General features: G+C 45.4%; 1 protein-coding gene across 6 annotated transcripts in view; it reads right to left on the bottom strand.

Moving 5' to 3' along the window:
• BCAS3 (BCAS3 microtubule associated cell migration factor) overlaps positions 1-24,182 on the bottom strand; it is a 576,338-nt gene that overhangs the window by 59,189 nt on the left and 492,967 nt on the right. For 3 of the 6 annotated variants that reach the window (XM_082603190.1, XM_082603191.1, XM_082603197.1), the window contains exon 23: positions 9,000-9,428. The exons of the other annotated variants lie outside the window; for them this stretch is intronic. In XM_082603190.1, the coding sequence (XP_082459316.1) occupies positions 9,088-9,428 (341 nt within the window). In that variant the 3' untranslated portion in view covers positions 9,000-9,087. Of the gene's footprint in view, positions 1-8,999; positions 9,429-24,182 lie in introns of those variants that run through there. 6 annotated transcript variants of the gene reach the window in all.

The raw sequence follows: 24,182 nt of genomic DNA, 5'->3' as shown, positions 1-24,182 counted from the left end.
ACCTACATTTTGACTGAGATGCCATATGGAGGAAGGAACTGGGGAGCGTGGTCACCATTCCCTCCCCAAGTTCACCCCCTCCACACACCTTCAAGTGTAATTTTAAGATTTTTTTTTTGCCACGCCACGTGGCTTGTGGGATTTTAGTTCCCCAACCAGGGACTGAACCCAGGCCCACGGCAGTGAAAGCACAAAGTCTTAACCACTGGACCACCAGGGAATTACCTAAGATATTTCTTTTTTTTTTTTTCCCCTAAGATATTTCTGAAAGCACTTTACATTATCAACTAATTTTCTCCTTCAAACCAATCCTCAAGGTAGGAAGGATTCATTTTATTGCTTCATTTTACAGAACAGAAAACCCAAGGCAGCTCAGGGTCATTCCTATGTCTATACAGCTTTCTAGGGAGTGTCAGAGCTGAGACTGGGGCCCAGGGCTAGGACTCCCTGAGGCCAAATTCTCACTGCATTACTTATCTTCATGTTGTAGCAGAGCGCTCCACATATATTCATATGTAACCAGTGAGATTTCATAGGAAAAAATAATCCGAATGGGTTATAAATGAGTCCTTCCCCCTGGGGAAGTTTGGGCTCTAGACAAAAGTCTTCTCATCTTTAAAAGACTCCCTTTTGTGAAATGAACAATCTGGCCCGTGGTCATCAGCTGTCTAAAAGACCGCTGGGTTACAGCGAATTTCCCCATGTGATGCTAAATCCATGTGATCATTATGCTTTTTCTTTTTCTTTCTTAATGCCTTTCTTTTTCTTTCTTTCTTTTTCTTTCTTTCTTTCTTTCTTTCTTTCTTTCTTTCTTTCTTTCTTTCTCTCTCTCTCTCTTTTTCCTTCCTTCCTTCTTTCTTTCTTTTTTAAACCAACTGCTTAGCAGCTCAATCAAACTAACTGTGGTGCTTTCAAAAGGCATCAAAATAGCCACGACTCTCCCTGAGAAAAAAAGGAAGGCGCCTTGTTTTCAGGAAAAGATGTAAAGTCCTCACTCTAGAGTACTCAAACAGATATTCATTCCATGACAAATCCTCCCTTTCTCCCAGAGCCTTTTTAAAAATTTTTTATTTTAAAGAGAGACTTAAAAATATCAACACCAATAATGAGACTATATTCTCAGCTTACTTCTGGCCAAATTTTATTTTCAGCTTTGAGTAACTGGGAGTTCTTTATGGTCAAGGACAAAAAAACAAGAGGCTGGAAAAACCTCATTAAAGGGCTGAGCAACACAACTCACTTGTTCGAAATGAAGTGGAGGCCAGAGAGGGGGAGGAGAAAGGGAAGAAGAGTGGGAGGCACGGGGAGGCCATGCACTTGGCCAAGCCTCGGGCCTGAAGAAACGTCCCAGCTGAATCGTGGCTGAGTTACAAGCTCACTCCTAAGAGGATGGCGGAAGGCTTGCAGGGATGGGTATAACCCCAGGAGGCAGTCCTGGTCCTCACCAAGCGTGAGGAGAGGAAAGAATTCTTTCTGTTCCTATGAACTGCTCAGTTTGGCAGCGCCCCGAAAACAGAACGTTCCAGAGACTAGCGCCTTCCCTCAGAGTGAGACCCTTTCGTTTGAGTGGGCTTTACCATGAGCAAGGTGCCTTTACACATGAGCTCATTCATTTTTTTTTACATATTGGAGTATCGTTGATGAACAGTGTTGTGTTAGTTTCAGCAAAGTGAATCAGTCATACATATGCATGTATCTATTCTTTTTCAAGTTATTTTCCCATTTAGGTTATTACAGAACATTGAGCAGAGTTCCCTGTGCTGTACAGTAGGTCCTTGTTGGTTATCTGTTTTAAATAGAGCCGTGTGTCAACCCCAAACTCCCAGTCTAACTCTTCCCCCACTCCTTTCCCCCCCAGTAACCATAAGTTTGTTCTCTAACTCGACACATGAGCTCATTTCTGCCTCATCATTGTAACCTGAGGAAATAAGCGGGAATTCATGTTATCATCCATGTTTTAGTGATGAAGAAACAAAGCTGAAACTTAGAGAGGTCAGATAACGTGCCTAAGGTCACACAGGCTGCAAAGCCTAAAATCCAGCCGTCCGGGGTTCTTCATGCTACTCTCTCTTGTCTCCCAACCAAATCACAGGCCAGAGTGGAGAACACCAGGCCGGGTTGGTTCTCATAGTCTAGAGCGGCCACAAGGACAATTTGCTGGTCGTTCTTCCTAGGGCTTGCTCCAGCGTGAAGAACTTCCGATGACAAAGGCCCAAAGGCCAGCCTCAGTGGCAGCAGTGTGAGGTCCCCACCTAGTGGCCCACATGGCTATCCAGATGCCCGCCAGGAGGACAGGGCTTCCTGGCCAAAGCCTCACACCGCCCTAGGCCAAATGGCCTCTTCTTGCGGGTCATCAGCCATGCACCATCACTGCGTTTGCTCATGTGTTTCCTCCTGGCCTAGGACCACAACGAAGCTCTTTGAAAATGGAGGTCAAGAGCTGCCCAAGAAGCCAAAGGATGGATGGGTACAGGGAGAGGAGGTGGGAGAGGAGGGGTGTGAGTCCATCTCTCTGTCAATTATTATTATTATTATTTTTGCGGTACGCAGGCCTCTCACTGTTGTGGCCTCTCCCGTTGTGGAGCACAGGCTCCGGACGCGCAGGCTCAGTGGCCATGGCTCACAGGCCCAGGCGCTCCGTGGCATGTGGGATCTTCCCGGACCAGGGCACGAACCCGTGTCCCCTGCATCGGCAGGCGGACTCTCAACCACTGCGCCACCAGGGAAGCCCTCTCAGTCAATTATAACCAGCATCTTGCTTCTTCTGCTACTGCTCTGTCCTTCCTTGGGTTAGTAAAGGGTGACCATTTAATTTCATGCCACATCTTTCCAAAGAACTGGATGCTACAAGGAACTGAGAGCCTACTTTAAACAAATAAGCAAAAAAGGGAAATCGGAGATGTTTAGTTATGTTTGTAAAGCTCATAAGAAAACAAAGCTAGATTAAGGATTCAGAAGACTTGAATTCTAGTCTCTACGACTTACTAATTATATGATATGGGAAACTCTTAAATTCTTGAGGCCTCTTTTTAAAAAATCTGTAGTATGAACTGATAGCCATAATCCCTGCCTATATCACCACATACTTTAAGGTTCATCTGGGATAAGGTATACGACAGCTATTTGTAAATGTTACAGTATTATACACCTGTGATGTATTATTATTTTCATTATGACTGAAGAGCTTATTACACATGTTTCAGGCAGATTGAAGAAGTCCTCTTTGCCTGTTAAGAAAACATATGAAACATCCAAAGCAAATATTAGAGAAAGTCTAATTATATCCTCTGGGTCCTGTCACTAAAGCAGGTGAATGTTTTGTGACTTAAGGAAAGTAAAAGAACTGCGCTGAAGAAAGAGCTTGCAGTCAAATACTTTCTTTCACCTGGGTCGCCTGGCTGAGAGTCCAGGGACAAGTGAGGAACCCAAGTCTTTTTGGCTTGAAGCGTAGCTCTCTAGGAAGAAACTGCTTGGTGCAGAAGAAAAAACTGGGTTTTAGAGTCAAAGCGACCTGAGTTCAAATTCTAGCTCTGCCAAAGTCTAGCCATGCACCTGGAGCAATTTATTTAACCTCTTTGGGCTTCAGTTGCTAACCTGAAAAATGGGGATGAGAATCTCTATTCGTGCAGAGCTGACATAAGGATTTGGAATTATGTATGTAAAGTGACTGGCCTGTAGCAGATGTTCACTGTAAGTGATCTTATATCTTATACTTTATCTCCTTATCTCCTAAAATGTCATAAAATTCTAGTGACTCGCTGAAGTAGGTAGGTATGAGAGAAACAACGTAAAGACAATAGTATGGTAGCATGGAAAACCCAGGCTTTGAAGACCTGGGTTACTAGCTGTGAGGCCACGGGCAGGGAACAGCCCAAATGTCCTCACCTGTAACACAGGAAAAATACTGTACTGTCAATGTAAAGACTACAAGATACAAACTAGGAAAAACTCTAGAATGTCAAGCATATAATAAGAGATAAATAAATATCAATTATAGGGCACAATTCATTTTCTCAATTTACCCCTTTTCAGTTCACTATGTCTGAACTTTCCCTGGGCAGGTATCATAACATATTACATGGACTTCTAAATTTCATTAGCTAATTGTTTCTCTAGACCTATACGGAAAAGCATATATGTACAAAAGTGGCCAATTTTTTTCCCTGGCCCACCACGTAGAAAATGTCTTGGTTTTCCCTTCTTTTGGCAAACATCTGGGGTCTTGGACTTAAAATAATGGATAGCTTTAGGACAACAAGAGTGTAACAAGCATTTGAGGATGATTCTAGAGAGTAAACATCAGGTATCTTGTGTACCTCAGATGTTTTCCCATCTCTCATTTCCTATTCCTCCTGTTGCCATCCTTGGCCTCTTGTGCTCTTGGACAGCATTACATACACCTTTGCTGCCATATCTGTTCTCATAAATCCAATCCAGAAATGCCTCTTGTCTCTCAATTCCCATCTTGCCTACTTATCATCTTATTAGAATCCATCTCCTTAGCTGGACCAGGTCTCATTTATAGTATTCTTAGAAATACAGTAGTTGATGAATAAACGTATGTTTATTTGCTATTTCTGTATTGGAAGAATGGAACTAAAGTCTAGAGAACCAGTAAAAATACACTTTTTCCTATGGAAAATTTCTCATAATAAATGCATAGAAAAAAACAGACTTGTTTTCTGAAAACTATGAGTTCACGCTGAAAAACACATTTGAAATCCACCTTCAAAGATACACACCACTTTTCATTTTAATGGAATTATAGCTATTAATCTGATTAACAGCTAACAGAGATAACAATACTGCACAAGAGAGGAAAAAGAAATTACTTTAGTCAATGTCAAAATGACAAGCCATCAAAAATTTGTGGTTTATTAAGAAAAAAAGAGGAGATCTCTTAAACAGACCTAGATGGCCTGGCAAACTTTTGAATTTAATCTTGTGATATACTGTAACAACAAAAGGCCTCTATAGCATATCAGGCAAATTTATAAGAATATGATCAATACATCTGACATATTATTTAATTATAATCTCTAGTGACAGAGACAATATGAAAACCTAGCATCAATATTCTGACAGTGGAATAAATAGATATAATTATTCCTCATACCAATCCCAGCAGAATTGTAAATTATCAGGCCAGACTGTAGATCTGAGTTCTAAGGTTTCCTTAATATGATAGAGTTTGATGTAGGGGGTGTCATATCACCAATATCATACCTTTTTATTAGAATGTAAGGGTCTCTGAGGATTTCAAGTTCAAACGGTCAGAACGATCCCAGGTTCTCTACATATTACTGGTATTCCCAGATCATGGCTTCCTACTGGGACATGCAGATGGGGGAGAATTCTGGGGAGGGAGGAAGGCCACAGGCAGGGGCAAGAAGCAGGAGTTGAGAATCACTGTGTACACTCTGAATCTTGGAATCTAGACTCAGAGGCAGGAGCCCTTACCCATCATTTCACGGAGCATGACAATGAGAACCAGAGAAGAGAATGGACTTGCTCAAGGTCACAAGGCCTCCTGGCAGGACCAGGTCCAAACCCAAGTTTCACGATGCACAGTACAAAGCTCTTTCTATGTCACCATGGGAGAGAAAGCAATTGCTGAGGTGGTCAGCTAGAACACGGCCAATATAGCCATGGCTATTATCATACCGACAGAAGGAATGCACTCTTCAGCGAGAGCCAAGAGAAATTATAGTTAACATTTAACATTATGGGACCAACTTCAAAGGTGCTCCAGCTGGACTCTAATAATGGGAGATGAAACTGCTAACACTAGCAGAAAGTTGCAGGTGGACAACTTGGGCTGGAAATAGCGCACGTCCTTGGAGCAGGAGTGCTTCGCAGAAACCCCACACAAGGCTGCCGTCTCACCACGGGGCGGGGAGAAATATGGGAGTAACCTTTTGTCTGTGTGTGGTTCAGAATGTCATTAAGCCGTTCATTCCTTGTTAATGCTACAGGACACTTCGAAATGGCCACACTTGCCGTTTGGGGGAGCAGGGCATGGCTGCTGATGGCAATGGGAAAGGGAGATGGTGCTGCCCGGTGGGCATCAAGAAAGACTACATTTTGCTCCAACTAGAGGAGAGGAGGAGAGGAGACAGCTGCTGCCTGGATGCCCCCAAGGAGTAGAGACTGGACACTGCAAACCCTGGAGCCTGAGGAGAGAGGTTCCAATGTAGAAAAGTCAGTTAGTTCTGGCATCTCTACTCCTGCCTCAAAAAAGGGCAGAGTTCACCTGCAGAACCCACAGACAGTCTCTTAAATGAAGGGTTGATGCCACTTGGCAGGGAACCTGTCCATTCTTTTTCCAGCAGGTTCTAGCCCCTTCTAGCCAGGGGTTTGGTCCCCAGTGTGATGGTGGAAGGGGAGGACGGGAAGGGTGGGACGGAGCTCTGGCAGCGGAGGAGGTCTCTGCCCCAGCGTCCCGTACCTCCTGGGATGCCCAGAGCACAAACACTGTGCTTGCTGCCCCTCCACCACGTGGTCTGACTTGTCAGGCCTGCAGAGCCGTGTCGCTCAGGGCAACCTGGCACGTTCTACCTTGTTCCTCCCACCCTCAGATCTCACCCAGGTTCTTGGTCCAAGTCTGCCCTCAGGCGGGTGGAGGGGAAGAGATCGGCATCCGGCCCCCCATGGCAGGCTGTGCCTCTGCTCTAATAACTACGCTTCTGTTCCCTCCCTGAGGATGAGTCCCAGGGGTATCTGTGCACTGGATCCCTGCCCCGAGCAGCGTCAGCTGTCTAGGAACAAGACGGTGCCTTACCCTGCCAGCCACCATTCTCCTGCCCCACTAGGAGAGTCTTGCTGGAGGCTCAACATGCTAGAGGGCTCCACGGCCAGCTGTCCCTGTTGCTGCTACCAGCCCACCAGGTCAGGCCTAACTCTCAGCACGGGCCCACAAACGAGCAGGTGTTTGAGAAAGGCTGTTTGCTGATAAGGAAAATAACATCATCTGTAGATGAATGAATGAAAGCATAAAAGCATCTGACCTGGGCTTCCCTGGTGGCGCAGTGGTTGAGAGTCCGCCTGCCAATGCAGGGTACGCGAGTTCGTGCCCCGGTCTGGGAAGATCCCACATGCCGTGGAGCGGCTGGGCCCGTGAGCCATGGCCCCTGAGCCTGCGCGTCCGGAGCCTGTGCTCCACAACGGGAGAGGCCACAACAGTGACAGCCCCACTTAAAAAAAAAAAAAAAAAAAAAAAGCATCTGACCTATTATTTAGTCAGCGTTGCCCTTATGTTGTTTGATTACATCGTATTATATATGGCATCCCTGGGTGGGCTCTGGAGAGGAGTCCCCTCTCTCACTGGTCTATCGGCTTTGTCCTGAGGGTGAGGGTGGCAGGAAGATGTGGAGCCAAGGCTTCTTAAAAGCCTGGCAATGGAACGTGCGTATCAGTCGAATACCTGGGAGGAAACAGCTGAATATAATATAATGGATAGAATACATACATATATTAAGTTTAGAGAGAAGAGACTACTCTTTGGAAACCTGCAATTTTCAGGAAAATAAAGCAGCGGAAGCAACTTTTCTACCTGCTGTACCCAGCTCAGACTTGCATAGGGAGTCTCCCTAAGTCTGATGGCACCTTCAGTGTCTGCTGTGAGGAAGGAATTTTGGTTCCCCCAGAAGCAGTTCCACGGAAGGACTGGCCACGGCCGGAGTTTGCTTCTTACACCAGCCGATCGAATGCACGAGGAATTCCTTAGGGGAAAACAGCTAAACGTAATTTAGGTTGAAACTGTTAATTCAATAAACCCAAATGGCAGGAATTGGTGGCTATTACCCCGAGGAATCGAGCACAGCATGCCGAGTCTTGCTGGTGAGCGTGAGTAGGCGTCGGGCTCGAGAAGAGGGCCACGCCATTCAGAGGGCCTGGGTTTCTTTTCTGAAGAATCTGCCTCTTTTTTCTATTTATTTCCTCTCCCTCCCTCCCTCCCTCCCTCTCTCCTTCCTTTATTTCTTGGATCAAACACTAAGTATAGACACAGCTCCGTGACCCTATCTTTGTTGCTCTAAGAATGACATCTTAGGCTCCCCTCCCGAACAGCTCCCATTCGGTACACATGTGCTGAGTTCCTGCTGTAGATCAGACATGATCCTAAGCACCAGAGAATCCCAGATGGCAAGGTCAAGTCCCACCCCTGAAGAAGCACAGGAACAGACGAGGGTGGACGATGGAGGTAGAGTAGAGACACTGGCCATGGGAACCACTGAGCTTACTGAGGGGTGAAGGACAAGGCTGTGCAAAGGCGCTGCCACTTGAGGGGGCTCCTGAAGGAGGAGCAGGTGGCATCTGGCAGATGGGAGGGAAGAGGAGGTGAGGCGAGGGGACATCCCAGGGACCGGCAGGAGCAGAGGGGGTCAGGGAACGACAAGCCATCTGGCCTGCTCAGAATCCAGGTCCCACGTGGGGGAGGAGTTAGGGGTGTGGGTGGAGAGACTCGAGGTCAGAGAGGATCGCTGGAGCTCACTGGCCTGTAATCCTGGGGCTGTTATTAACCAGCGACACTGTGCTGCCTCTTCCATGGGCTTCTCTGCTCTGAGGTGAGAGCACAGGCACCAAGGCTGCGGGTAAGGTTCGCAGCTGCTCTTCAGGCTCTCCTGGGCCTCGGGACAGGGAGTGCAGGCTGAGCTGGGCAGGGGTGCAGGAGGGCACGCCATTGGAATGTTTGGGAGAGGAGTAAAGGCATTTTCTAAGCAAACAGTTGCTCAGATGGGTCAAGGGGAGCTCCAACGTCAGACAAATGCGGTGCTTTGCTAAGAGCATTCAGATCTGGAATTCCCTCTGGTGGCTGAAATCAACATCTCTAACAAAGGCAACCTGGACAAGCCCAATCTGTAAAGAGCATTATCCACTCCCTGGGTACGATTTATTGGTCCTGAATATCAGGTTAGCGAGCCGAAATAATTAAACATCAGGCCAGCTGTTTTAGGCAATTAGGTAACATTTTTCATTTAGGAGACCACACAACAGAGAGGAGAGAATGGAGAGATAAGACCTGCGTTTTGATTTACGGAGTCTCTGCTGCAGATAAAGTCCAGCTTTTTGGAATCCTTCAGGCAATTACTATTTCAGGCTTGGCAAGAAATGGAGGCTGAAAGTAACTATTGGGCTTGTCTTGGCAAGGCTCAAAGTCACTGTAGTTGTACGGTTGTCCCGGGCAGCGGCGGAGGGGAAAGTCAGTGGCAAGGGGAAGCCAGGAACCGTAGGGCCATTAGGAGGGCTGTTGCAGGCTGGGAGCTCAGGGGAGGCCAAATCTAGCCTCCCACAACACGTTCTTAGAGAGGGAATGTGGTCAGATGGAGAAGGCCCAGCCCTGCTAGTCGGGATCCTGTGGTTCCCTCTCTGGCATCTGTTCTTGTCAGTTCTGTGGGCACTGCTTACACTCCCTGCCTTAGCATCCTTTCCTGTAAAAGCAGAGGAGGGCTGAGCACACTTGTGTTTCGGGGGGGAGAAGGAAAGAAATGTGACTGGCAGGTTGCCCAATGGTGCTGGCTTGGGACACTTGGAGGGGGAGGGGCGGGGGTGGATACAGACATCAGAAGACCTAGACTTTAATCTCCTCTCTACCCCTCACCTCGCTGGCAAAGAGACTTTGCTCAAGTCACTTCCCCTGTCTGGGCCTCGGTTTCAACAGCATTAAGCCCAGGAGCTGGATTCGACCAGATGATCACTAACGACACTCCTTGTTCTCACAGCCTCCTCTTCTAAGACGCCAAAGAAGATAAATGGCTGGGCTGAAGGCATGCAAGTTTTTCTCTGAATGGAAAAGAGAAAAGGCCTGTGTGCTCCAGCTGACGTTCCCCACAAAATCCTGGAGCCAACGCTAAGTATGGGGCGGGGAGCGCGGGGCCGTCTGAGGAGACAGTGGGCGCGCGTGTGGTCACTGGCGACACTGGACTGAAACGTCTCTTGCGCGAGCTCTTCCACTTAATTGGGAGCTTGCCTTTCCAGTTGTATATTTTTATCCTGCACCCTGGAACCCAAACCGTGAGGTCTGCTGCCAAAGGCTGCTTCTTGTTTAATCGTTAACTGCCTCGGCCCCGCCGAGCTCTACCCGAGCCGGAAAGGCCGCCTCCAGAGGCCGCACCTCCTCGGCAGGCGGGACTCGAGGGAGGATGCGGCGCTGGACCAGAATCCCAGCTCCTGTCCTGCAGCTCTGGAAGCGAACCCCTTACACTGTCTGGCCCACACAAATCCCAGTTCAGCCGGGCCTCTCCTGTGGGGTTATTCTGGTAACAAAATGCTGGAGATCAGCAATTCTTTTCTACTCTTACCCACTCTCAGCAAGGAGCCAACTGGGCTATTCCTTAGGCTCCACTTTCCGCGTCTGAAATGTGGTTGAAAACTAATATTCCAGATGTTTCCTCATATTTTAAGTGGAACCACAGATTACGCTTCCTGCAGGAAGGCAGTGTGGCACACTGCAAGGAGGACAGTCTGTGGAGTCAGACAGGCATCGGAATTGGGGCTCTGGCCTTCAGAGCTGTGTGGCCCTGAGAACCTCTCGATTCTCTGAACCTCGGTTTCCTCTCAATATGGAAATAACAGGATTCCTGTCGACTCGGTGGCAACCTCCATGAGCACAAAGGCTTGTCTGATTTGTTCATCATTACGTAGTCTATGCCTCACACACAGTAGGTTTCTCGATTAGTACGTAGAAAGTCTGTGATTAAAAACCTCACAGGATTTTGAGGAACCCAACAAGATTAAAGATAGAAGTGCCTAACCTAGTACCTGGGCTTGGAAAGTGCTTATTCACTAGTCTGCAGTGCCTGGAGACATATTCCTTCTACTGAGTGAAGTGGGTGCTCAGAGAAGAAGACAAGTCCTTGGTTTTGCTCATCGAAGTAATGAAGAGGCTACCTTCCCTTGTGGGAGAAAAGACAGGCACTTAGAAGCCCGTAGATTTGGGGATCTTTTGCTAAAGTTCACCCTCTGGCCATGGAAAAAGGAGCCAATCTGATGCAAAGCCACTGATGTCACGGATGGCGGTAGGAAGGCTTCGGTAATACCAATGGCTTCCTGGCCTCAGGGGCTTCCAAGGAGATTCACACAGGCATGGAAACCAGATTTTCAAGGGCCCTGGGTACACTAGACTATTGTTTCAGGACAGAAACAACTCAGAACAAAATGATGAGTGGGATTTTCCTTGCATTGGCCACAATACATATGTTTGTTCAAGAAAAAAAAGTTGGAGTGAGAAGACATGAACGTCTGCTGCTAAAGAAAAGCCTGTTTGTGCCAGCCACAGTGGTGAGATTGTTCAGGGAGTTCATCTTGAAAGTCCAATTACCCCAACAGCATGGCCAAGGTCAGTGCCATTTTGGGGTGTGGCAACACTCCAGCCTCTTCAGTACCAGATGTGAATTACACAGGGTATCTGCCTTCTGGGAGAACTGGCATCCGCTAGACGGTCCAGCCCATCTGGCTGATACCACGGTTCTCCTTGCTCCATTCTGTTTCCTTGGACAGACCTGTCTAATGGATATGCCACAGATTCTGTAACATGTAGGATCCTGGACTGGGATTTGGAGCCACTGTTCCTAGGGGGTAAATCAGGGAGAACTCTCCCAAGGGCCAGCACCTCTTAATGACGACCCAGGGCTCACATTTAAGGAACAAGAGATCAAAAGATCCTCCAGGGCTTCCCTGTGGCGCAGTGGTTGAGAGTCCGCCTGCCGATTCAGGGGACACAGGTTCGTGCCCCGGTCCGGGAAGATCCCACATGCGGTGGAGTGGCTGGGCCCATGAGCCATGGCCGCTGAGCCTGCGCGTCCGGAGACTGTGCTCCGCAAAGGAGAGGCCACAACAGTGAGAGGCCCGCGTACCGCAAAAAAAAAAAAAAAAAAAAAAATCCTCCAGCTTCATTTCTAACTGCCAGAAACCACATCAGTTTGGAGAAGTACAAGTCTCAGGAGGCTGAGATGTGAAATGACCTATTTGCCCTAACAGTTGACTTAAAAATGTATCTTTTCAATACAGGATGCCAAGTTCCCTTTTGCCCTATATTTCAGGGGGATTTAAAAGCAGCAATTTACCTACTAATTCTTCAAGCAGCCTAGGAATTAGTATACAGTGACTCCTTCAAATAGTGGATAATGTGTCCTCATGTGGTTTTAAAAAACAAATATCTAAAATTTTCACAGACAGTTTGAATAGAGATCTCAAATTTGATCACTGAAGAATGTAATTCCATCAACCAGAGGAAGATCCGATCTTAGAGAGGCGCCACCACATAGAATCTCCAATCTCTGAGGGGTTAGTTATAAAATTTCCCCAAAGAAAGTTAATTTTAAATCAATGTCATAAGATAAATCTGTATGTGCTGATATGGAAAGCAAGTTAGGCTCTCTGTATAGTAGGAGCTTAAAGAAGAAAAAAAGGATAGGTATACATATATCACATTTATATATATTCACACAAAATATGTGAAAATAGTAATAACAGCTAGTAATTATATACAGCATTTACTGTCAGGCAGTATTTTCTGTGTGGTGGGCAGGCAGTATTTTAAGTGTTCTACACGTATTAACTCACTGAGTCCTCACAACAACCCTCGGATGTAGGTATACTATTTTATGGATGAAGAAATGAGGCACAGAGAGGTTAAGTAACTTGCCCAAGGTGACACAGCTAGTTAGAGGTAGAGCTGGGAACCGAAGTCAAAGCAGACTGCTCCAGAGCCCATGTTCTAATCCATGAACTGCCACCAACGTCCTGGAAGGTCCTCAGAAGCCATCTGGAACACAGCCTTCCCTCTTCTGCATTCGACCTTCCTGCCAGCTGCCTCCCCAAACACACACAGGTCAACAGATTGGGAGTCCTTTTTCTCTCACAATATTTGCCACGAGAATGACCTGTTTATACAGAACAAGACGGGGAGCTCTCGGAGGGCAGGGCCTGGAGGCAGGATCCTCATCATGTCTCTCACACCTCTAATTTTTTGTTCATAGCTTGGCTCGGTACCTGGGCTCAGGGGAAATACTGGTTTCTGAGAGATGGTTCACATGTGGGCCAACGAGAGAGATTTGGGAGTTCTTTCAATGGTCTCATTTCTGATTATTCAAAAGCCCCATCAAAACAGGGATGGGTGAGTGGGTCAAAGAGACGGGAGCCCATATACTTATATGCGTAACAGGGAAGAAGGGTTGGAAATCTGGAAGCTGGGAGAAGGAAGAAATGTGATCTCTTTTGGTCCATCCACCCGGCAAACCTCTGGCAATCCCCACTGATAACTGAGAACCAGGACCATGTTCATTAACCCCTGAATTCTTATATCTATTAGTATGAACCATATGGATGGCAATGACTAATTCCCACCACATGGCTGGGATTCGGCTTCCTTATTAAGGAAACACAAGGTGGTAGCCTAAATGCTGTAGGTTTTTATAAGGAAAACTGCATTAAGCATAAGCCTTTCCTTTAATTTTATACCTTCGTCTTGAACCACCAACGTTCTCATTTGCCAGTGTTCACGGCTTCCTTTTACAAATTGCCATTTGACCTCATGAGCTGCTTCTTACAAGGGCATGTAGATACATGGGAGCCTCCTGGTCTCCCTCTTGTCATCCTGTTCTTCCTCCTTAACCCATGAACCCATAAACAGGCCACCGCTTTCCCACAGAAGCTACTTCACAATCCAAAAGCGCCTGGGTCACCTCTCCAGCTCCAGATGTTGCTCAGTGTGTCTCACATATGGGTTTTCCTTGGGAAGAAGGATGCAGCTCAGGGAGAGGAGGCGACGCCTATCTGAGATGGGACTCGTTCTTTCTCAGGGAGAACAAACACATGAAAATTTCTTTTATGCTATGATGAAGCTGGGATGCAGAGGGGTCACTGAGGCAGGGAAGGGTCGGGGCCACACTGGCCACGCCACGGCCCATCTGACACCCACTTTGGGTCCACTGATGCCCCTGTAAGTGGCTCCCTGCTATGTCTCCTACAAAAGGGCCATTTGGGGAGTAATGCTCTAGAGTGTAGTACCCCCGGGTTCTCCCCACACCAGTTCCCTCAAAAAATTTCTATTACCTCTCCCTAATCCCTCATTATCAGAGGATGAATGGGGAGGAAAAGGGAGGCTCTGGATAGCTCGTCCATCTTGAAAAATTTGAGATGTTTGCAAATCGGTGGAGAATTATCTAATTCCCCTATAAACATTCTCACACAGGCTAAGGTTCTTTTTTTTTTCCCCCCTATTACTAAACCCAGGGCTAAAAGGAACATTACTCCTTGTAGGAGAAAAAAATTAACCCTTGCCTGGGGCAAAAGCATCATGGAATCCAAAAGGAAACAGGATTCCATGCTTAAAACACTCAGAGGACGGGCCAGATAGGTCCTCAGCATCTCTGCTGCAGGAGTCCACGTGGCCAGATGGAGGGGACACATATAATAACTCCCCCAACCTACTCATACTTTGGTACATAAACTTTATAAGTACAATGTTGCCAGATTCCGGTGCATAAAAAAGTAGCTGAAAAAACTTAAACCATAAATAATGCCAAGTAATAAAGGAGGTGAATGTTTCTGTTATTAGATTCTTTCATTGTATAAATCTGTTTAATAAGCTGGCTAGGAATCACTGATAGAAAACAGACTCAGTATGGTGTTACAGACCAACCCGTTCCAAAAGGCCAGCATGGGAACTCGTGCCAAGTTATATTTTTCTGTCCTTAACCAATGCAACTTAAAACGTAATTGTTGTTTCCTTGTTCAAAAATGGAAAATGTCTTATGAGGCTGTGTTTGAGGGAGCAGATGGCATGCATGCGTTGTGTCACACAGAGCTGCTCCCTCCCTCTCTCCCTCCCCCCCACCCCGAATAGTCAGCATTTGAAGGCTTGAAGGCACTTTACCGTATTTATAGATCGTGCTGCCTTTTGTCTTACTCACAGAGAGGGACTGGGGTCTGTGTATAACTCCTACTTTTTAGAGTCCTATTTCTCAACATTTATATGTGTGTGTTTAGAAAAATCTCTCCAAATATCCTCCTTTTGACCCAAGAACCATGGCAACCACTTTGGCTAAAGAAATTCACTGGACACTGAAGGGGGTGGGATGGGATGGGGGTGGTGGATAGAATGGAGGTCTCTGAGGTCACATTCATCTTCCAACACGATGGTTTCTAACGGCTTGATGTTTTTCTGGGGTTGGTTACTATCATCGTGATGGGCTGTAAAAGGAAATGTTATAAACTAGCTGAGGGCTTGAGGAGAAATGTTTGCCAAATGGCATAGACTACAACACCGGGAGTCCCCACACACTCAGCCATGTTCACAGGGCTTGGTCACTTGTACCCCCTCCACCGCTGGTCTGTCTACTTTCTGACCCTCATTCCCAGGTCCCTTTTCAGGAGGCCCACACGCAGCTAACTAGATAAAACAGAAGGTAATTGGATGAAAGAGGTATTTATCTGCCCCACTTAATTAGTGTTTGGAAAATTAAAGTCTCAACAGTATAAAGGTACATCATTTGAAGATGCTCATAAAACTGTGTTACGTTTGTAACTCTGTATCGGATGTTTTGCTGTTAATTTCGCACAGGTCATATGGAAGTGCCTAAAAAAGGTGTTCCCCGCAGTTAGTTAAAAGTTAGAATTAAACACTTTTAATTTGGTTATTTCCCAATGAGTTGGCCATTACGTTCTTCATCAGGAATGTAACTCCTTCTAGAACACTGTTTACGTGGGAAACAGTAATTCAGTGTAGGGCACTCGGACTCGACATTAGCTGAGCCTTCCGTGTAGTTTCTGGGATTTATTTAGTTCTTTTTGTTCTGAATCCTATTTGGTGGTGGTGGGGGGGCGGCAAATCCCATTGAGGAAGATTGGGATTATTGCTGTTTTACACAGGTAGATGCCAAACACAGAAAATAAAGTTGAAAGGGACCACTCAGTAATGTACAACATGACAACTATAGTTAACAATGCTGTATTGTGTATTTGAAAGTTGATGGAAGAGTAGACCTTAAGAGTTCTCATACAAGAAAAAAAAATTGTAACTATGTGAGGTGATGGATGTTAACGCGTATCAAATCTTTATGTTGTACACCTTAAACTTATACAGTGTCAAGTGTCAATTATATTGCAATAAAACTGGAAAAAAAATGAAAGGGGCTGCTCACATGTTGGCTAGAGGCTGAAGAAAGATAATTCCATGCTTATTATGCTTACAGTGTGGGAAATGCAATGGGAAAAAGAAAGAGTGGGTTCGATGCTCCTCTGAGATTATTCTCAAAGAACTTGAGTCAAACTCTAGTAAATGCTAGTGACAGTAAGGGAAAAATGGGGAAAATGACAGGTAGTATTCACTGTCCTCCAAAGAGCAAACTACAAACTGACAGAAAAAGTTCCTTCTGGGAATAGTCCCAGAGGAATTACGTGGCTGAGGAAGACTGGAGTATACTCTTCAGACAGATGGGAACCAACATTAGGTGCCAACCCAAGCCCAACAGTAGGCTGGGCTCTTAGCTTCATCCCTCCTTTTCTAATTCTGTGGCTTATGGGGAAGAAAAACCACAAGGATTCAGCAGAAATGACTCTCTGACGAACACTGTCAGACCTTTGAGAAAATCACAGAAGCTGAGGAAACTGGCCCAGAAGCTCTGATGCCAAATTGGCCAAGAGACCCAGAGCTGTTCCTAGAAAGATCTGACGCCAGGAAATAGCAGACTTAGAAATAACCATTCTACTTAAGCCTGGGGAAAAATCCAAAGTTCCATTACGGAACGATTAATAAAAGTGAAGATCTATGGGCTTATTTTCCAAGAAATGTTTTAAAGAAAAGAGCTTCTTGAATTATCTTTGAAAATTAATACTTGGTGATACTGATTATGTTCTACTTCTCACGGTGAGTTTTGTTTTCATTTGAAGACAAAGCAAAGCCTGCTCATCTCTAATAGCTAAATATAAGGCTGAGGTCTGGCTCCTATATAGTTATAACCAAACCACTATTACAGTGCCAAAGTGTCCACAAGGACATTAAAAAAGCACATCCAACAACAGAAAGTTCCATGTACACGTTAACCTCATGGGATCTTTACAACTCAGGGGCAGAGACTCTAAGGGTTCTGTCCAAGATCACACAGCTCCCAAGAAGAGAAACCAGGACCAGGACTCGCGTGTACCTCCTTTCTTATACCACACTGCTTTCCCACGTATAGGATTTGGGGCTTTATAATGCTCTCACCAACTGTTTGAAAACTGGAAACACATACTAGGGTGTTTGAATCAAAAGCCACCCACTGACGTGGACTTGGAAGTTCAGCCTCAGGGCCAAGTTAAGTGACACAAGAGAAAACGCACACAGAGCTCAGAGACTATGGCATTCTCATTACACAACAACCTCTGTCTGGCGGGAGTGAGACAGGGAAAGTAACAACGAAGGCAGCCTTCATCATGGATCACCTACTATGTGCTCGTGACTCTTCGAAGCATATAACGTATTTTTACTCACTGAATCCTTATTGCAATTCAGTGTGTATGCATGTTCAACAGAGGAGGCGAGGGTTTAAGGAACTTGTTCAAGTTTCCACTGTTACGTGGCAAACAATGGATTGGAACCCAGGCTTGTCGATCTTTCAGAGACCATGCCGTTTCTAGAATGCCAGGCTTTTTTCTGGTTGGGCTCAGCACTGCTTTTGGTTCACGGCCCCCCTTCACGGTGTGTGACTGGCGCTCCACTGCATTCTCCATTCCTCACTCTATAGTGAGTGCAAAGGCAAGTGTTAACCCAACTGAGCAGCCGAGTCAGAGTTCAACGGGTTCGTCATTTTCCTGGGATTATCTGGCAACCCCAAGAGATGCCTCCTCATTCACTAAGGCCAGTATCCCATCTGTAGAGGAGTAGGGCTCTATAAAAATGGCCATCCCCCTAAGAAAGGTCACACACACCTGTCACTTTGATCCTAACGTGAATAAAAACTTTAGAAAAGGATTGGGAAGGAAAATGGAGAGAATTTGAGGGTATTAAGCAATTGGAAGAGGCATGTTGGAAGTTCAATACCCTATGGAAGTGACTTCCCGTGCCTCGGACATTGAGGTGTATGTACAGAGTGCTGTAAAAGCCCCAGAGGAGATGCCCACTCTCTCCCTCTCCCTCACTCCCTTCCTTCCACGGGGAGACAGGATCAGACGAGGAAGTGATATATGTCCTGAGTTTCACAGTATGACTGAGAATGGAAAAAGCAAAAGTGAGAGAGGCATCCTAGGCAGCAAACAGTATGACTCATATGGGGAACCATAAGAATTCAGGTGCCGCTGAAACAGAAAATTCAAGGCAGGAAGTGGTCGGAGCCGTGGATGTAGAGGCAGGCAGAAGCCAGAGCAAGGAAAGGCTCTGCAGACGATGCTAAGAGCCGCTGTGGGCAAACAGGGAGTCTCAGACAGACCTCAGGCAGGACAGTGACAAGGTCAGAGCAGCAGTGTCACAGCACAGATAAATGGAAGCCAAAGTGAAGGTAGGAAGAGCAGACAATGATAATACCGAGGAAATAACCAGGCGGTGGTAATAGGAATGAAAAGGAGAAAGGACAAATTAGAGAAATTTTAGGGAAAAAAAAAATGAGCAGGAATTGGTGATTTATTTGTGTGGAGAAGGAGGTAGCAGTGAGGATGACCCCATATTTCTAGTTCTGTTGACATGATGGGCGGTGGGGCTACCAGCCCCGGCTGGAAAATAATGACAACGGTACTGTTGGGAGTGGAGCAGGGGTAGGACGGGTTAGGCTAGGAGAATGATGCCCACCCTTCATCCAGCCAGCCAACAAGTATTACGGAACACCTCTTTAGTGCCAGGCACAGAACTCGGTGCTGGGATCACAGACATGACTTTTCAACCTCGACTGCTCAGGAGCTTACAATCCAGAAGGGAGTCAGAAATGTGAGCAGAAAACTACAGCACGTTGTGATACATGCTCAATACAGACGGAACAAAACAGGATAGGGAAACACGGATTCCACCTCAATCCACGCAGAGCCTGAGATAGACGGAGGAAAGAGGGAGCACCACCCCGTACCTGGGCCCTCTTCCTGAGGGCTGGTCACTCCCCATCGCCCCCATACCCCTAAAACGAAGTCAAGGACAGAAATGAGAAATGACAGCAGGAGGAGAAAGCACCAAAGTCCAATTAACAACAGGTGGTAAGGCTGTCAGTTCAAATCACTGTCCTGGAAGCCGAGCAGAGTTGGGGCTGAATCAGACTAGGGCTAGATCAGAATTCAAACTCTATAGAAACCTACGGCACTGATCACTCAGTGAAGCCCATGTGTTCCTTCTCACACACTGTACGTTTCTCTGGCAGCTCAGAAGTTCCGGGCGGCTGCTGTGTGCCCACACACAGGCGCTTGTTTACATTTTTTCCCCCACTCTCATACATGGGGACTATTTTTTTCCTTTTTTATTTTTAGGCCTCCTGCAGCAGTGTGCGGCTCTGCGTCCCCATACATTCTTTTCATTTTGTCTCAATAAGGTGATATTCAAACACTATTTGAAAAATCAATAATATCCCCTGCTTTGCTGTATCACTAGAGCTGTTCAGCACACAGGACGGTGGCTACGGTGCTTACGAATCCATCTCCGAGGTCCCACTGCTGGACCAGTCTTTGCCTCTAATGACCCACCTGAAAGGCAGAAAGCAGGCTGGGAACTCATCACAAGCTGGGCTTCCTCAACATCCTTAGCACTGAATATCCTAGAACACAGATGGTTAGATGACACTGGAAGGGGCCTTAAAGATGGTCTCTCTCAAAGCCCTGACTGCACAGATGAGAAACTTGGGAAATGATCTACAGCCTAGACCCGAGTCTACAGTCAGAACTATTCCATGTCACTGTCTTTCTCTACAGTGTTTGAACTACTACAGGATTCTCGTAGATAAAAACACACCCAGGGGCCATAGCTGATCCTGAAAGTGAAGGGTCATATAAAGTAAGGTTGTCTTTTCTCTCCAAGTTGGAAAAAGAAATACAAGAATTCTGGAATTCTGTCACTTACCAGTGTAACCTAAACTCTCTCTATATTAGTTTTCTTCACAGTAAAATGGGAATAACAATAACATGGACTTTCTGGGTCTGTTGTGAGGACTGAATATGACAGCTTATGACTCTAGGTAAAAAGATTATTTAAAATAAGTGTAAGACTTATGTGTGGAACCTAATTTATGGCACAAATGAACCTATCTACAAAACAGAAACAGACATAGAGAACAGACTTGTGGTTGCCAAGGCGGCGGGGGTGGGTGGAGGGAGAGGGACGGACTGGGAGCTTGGGGTTAGTAGATGGAAACTATTACATGTAGAATGGGTAAACAAGAAGGTCCTACTGTACAGCACAGGGAACTACATCCAATCTCCCGGGATAAACCATAATGGAAAAGAATATAAAAAAGAATGTGTACATGTGTATAACTGAGTCACTTTGCTGTACAGCAGAAATTAGCACATTGTAAATCAACTATACTTTGATTTAAAAATATTAAATTAAATTAAGTGTAAGAAACTCTGTATCTTTATTTCTAGTTTTCAATTCACAATAAAGAGGATATTCCATTCCTCAAGAGTCTAAAAATGACCATACTAAAAAAAAAAAAAAAAAAAAAAAAAAAAAAAAAGACACAACCCAGAAAAATTTGCATTTCATTATTGGAATGGTGTGGTTAGCATGCTGAAGATTCTATTAGTTGGTACCAATTTTCACATTAAGTGGACATGAGTGATTGCTGAATACTTGAAGCTATCTCTGGAGAATAAGACATCATAGCCACATAAATGGTAAAGTCAGATCCCATGGCGTGTCTTGATGTGACATTAAAAGACAAGATGAGAAAAGCCAAGGTATGCACCAGAGAGGACAGAAGCAGCATGGGAGTGGGGGAGGGGAAGATTCTGGCTCTTTCTCCTGGCAGGGTGGGATGGGGCAGGGGTAATGAGCTGACTGGGCAGCGGATCTCACATTTTTCTTAGCATGAGCTGACGGAAATAACCTTTCCTCCGCAAGACACTGGGTCTTTACAGAACGGTAATAAGAGTCCAAGGTGGCACTGAGTCACCTAATTCTAGGGATGATCTAGCTTCTTTTTCATTTATCCCTTAAAAACCCCTTATATGAAAATATGAAATTACAATACACAAATTTGTGACAGGAGGTAGAAAGGGAGCAGATTTTTCACACTGCAAAAGAATGATTTCTTTCTGATGAAAGGTCTTTTAAATTTTAATCCCATCCAGAGGTTACCAACGTGGGGTCCACAGGTCCCCAAGGGATCCATGGATAACATTCAGGTGGTCTGTGGAGTTGGATGGAAAAAAAGTTCCACCTATATTTTCAGTAACTTCTAACTGAAATTTAGCACTTGCATCAATTATGAATGTAGGCAGCAAACATTAGTTAGCGCCTATGACTGTCGTCAACAGAAATCATATTTTTATTGCACATTACTATTACTGCAATTTACACAAGGGATTGGGAAACTTTTTCTGTAAAGAACCAGATGCCCAATATTTTAGACTTTGAGGGCTATATGATCTCTCTGCAGCTGTTTGACTCTGCTATTGCAGCATGAAAGCAGGCAGAGATGCCATGTAAATGAATGAGCATAGCTGTGTTGTAATAAAACTTTATTTACAAAAACAGTCTGTGGGCTGTAGTTTGCTAATCCCTGGTGTACACACATTATGACTTTATAGTAGCGATTAGTTCTGGTTATTTAGCATGCTAAAACATAAGTATTACTATATCATAAATGTGTAGGCATATAAAATGTTAATCATTATGTTCCTATACATTTTATGCATTGAAAAATATCCTGAGAAGGGGTCCACAGGCTTTACTAAATTACCCAATAGTCCATGGCAGAAAGATTTAGATGCCTTGTCGTAGATATATGTGCTTGTTGACACATGACTGCTGGGCAGACTAGAGGTACTGGGGAAGAGGAAAGCTGGAGGAACAAAGTCAGCGTGGTAGAAGACACTGTCAACTTGAAGCTAATCAGATATGAAATAAAAACCTCCCTGGTCTTTCCATGGTAGGTGATGAGAAAAAAAGGAATTCTTTTCCGATTTTCAGTGACTGCATAAAGTGAGTTCCACTTTCTGTACATTTCTTCTCTCTCAGTTTAAGAAGCACTCACGGACTTCCCTGGTGGAGCAGTGGTTAAGAATCCACCTGCCAATGCAGGGGACACGGGTTCGAGCCCTGGTCTGGGAAGATCCCACATGCCGTGGAGCAACTAAGCCCGTGCGCCACAACTACTGAGCCTGCGCTCTAGAGCCCGTGAGCCACAACTACTGAGGCCACGTGCCACAACTACTGAAGCCCGCGTGCCTAGAGCCTGTGCTCCACAACAAGAGAAGCCACCGCAGTGAGAAGCCCGTGCACCGCAACAAAGAGTAGCCCCCGCTCGCCACAACTAGAGAAGGCCCGCGCACAGCAACGAAGACCCAATGCAACCAAAAATAAAATAAATAAATTTATAAGAAAAAATAAAAGAAGCACTCACTATTCCCATCTTGCCTCCCCACGCCATCACTTCTTGCTGCCATGAATTTTTCTGAAGAGTTTACAGTGAAAATCTGTTCCTTAAGCACAATGGGTTTATACACCTCAAATTGAAACTTGCTTTCTGATGATTTCTTTCCTCAAATGTCACCTGAACAATACCTTCTGGATATTAGGGAGCAATGTTCTCTTTAGCTTTTTTTTGGCCATGCAGCGTGGCTTGTGGAATTCCCGGACCAGGGATCCAACCCCGGCTCTGGTGGTGAGAGCACCGAGTCCTAACCACTGGACCACTAGGGAATTCCCTAGAATTTTCGATTTAGAAACTTGAGGTTGAAGGGACAGGGAAGTTGAAGGAAAAAAGGGGACAAGAGGACAAGGAGTCTCTGTGCCTGATCAAGGTCAAAGCTCTAGGAAAATAGCCTTAGAGTCTCAGAACAGTGAAGCCAACTGGGAATACACATGGCAAGTTACATACTTCTCATAAAAGACAGGCTGTTTTGTCCTTCAAGTGTAAGCTGTATTTACTTCTAATAAAGCAACAGCAAAATATAATGTGAGTAGAAAGCACCTTCTGCTTAGTACTGTACTAAACAGCTCTGGGTTACATTTACAATTTTAATAAACTGATTTGTCAAAACTGTCAGAATCAGGGGAGATCATCTGGATACCAGATGAACAAAAATATCTGTAATTATAAGCTGTCCATTTTTCTCTTTCATCTTCTATATACGTATCTGTGAGCAGCTACATATTTTCATGCACATACATACACATAAATTTTAAATCATTTTTAAAAACCTGTCATAATAGAATTCAGGAGAGCAGAAAATACAGTTCTCCTGGGAGAGCACTGGGACTTGGAGGCTGAGCTACGCTCCCCATTTCAGGACTAACATCCTTTTGCTGAACTATTCTGTCAGAGTCCAAACATTTCCGTTTCATTACCACCTGGATCGTTCCTCATCTTTCCTGAGCGCTCACTTACTATGTGCCCACAGGCAAGTAATTAAACCTCTCTGGCTCTCTGATATCTGAATGTGAAATAAACATTTTGATAGATGTTAACTGCCCTACAAAAGTGGCACGAGTAGTAATGAGATTCTTTTGGTAAAGAAGCCCAAACCCTCTGAAGAATGCTATGAAATTGCCATGAATTTGTTATGACCTAATTAATTCATACAAATATTTAACCCAAGTTTAATCAGAATCCCATCTTTTGCCATGTGAGTGTTAAATTATATGTGACTACCGGGCTTCCCTGGTGGCGCAATGGTTAAGAATCCACCTGCCAATGCAGGGGACACAGGTGCGAGGCCTAGTCTGGGAAGATACCACATGCCACGGAGCAACTAAGCCCGTGCGCCACAACTACTGAGCCTGCGCTCTAGAGCCCATGAGCCACAACTACTGAGCCCACGTGCCACAACTACCAAAGCCCGCATACCTAGAACCCATGCTCCGCAACAGGAGAAGCCACCTCAGTGAGAAGCCCGCGCACCGCAACAAAGAGTAGCCCCTACTCGCCGCAACTAGAGAAAGCCTGCGCACGGCAACGAAGACCCAACGTAGCCAAAAACAATTTAAAATAAAAATAAATAAATAAATAAATAAATAAATAAAATTATATGTGACTACTCTCAACTGGAAGGTAGCCCGTATTTGA

Source organism: Mesoplodon mirus (assembly GCF_964341445.2).
Source record: "Mesoplodon mirus genome assembly, chromosome: 18".
NCBI lineage: Eukaryota > Metazoa > Chordata > Mammalia > Artiodactyla > Ziphiidae > Mesoplodon > Mesoplodon mirus.
This window is presented reverse-complemented; position numbering and strand designations above follow the sequence as displayed.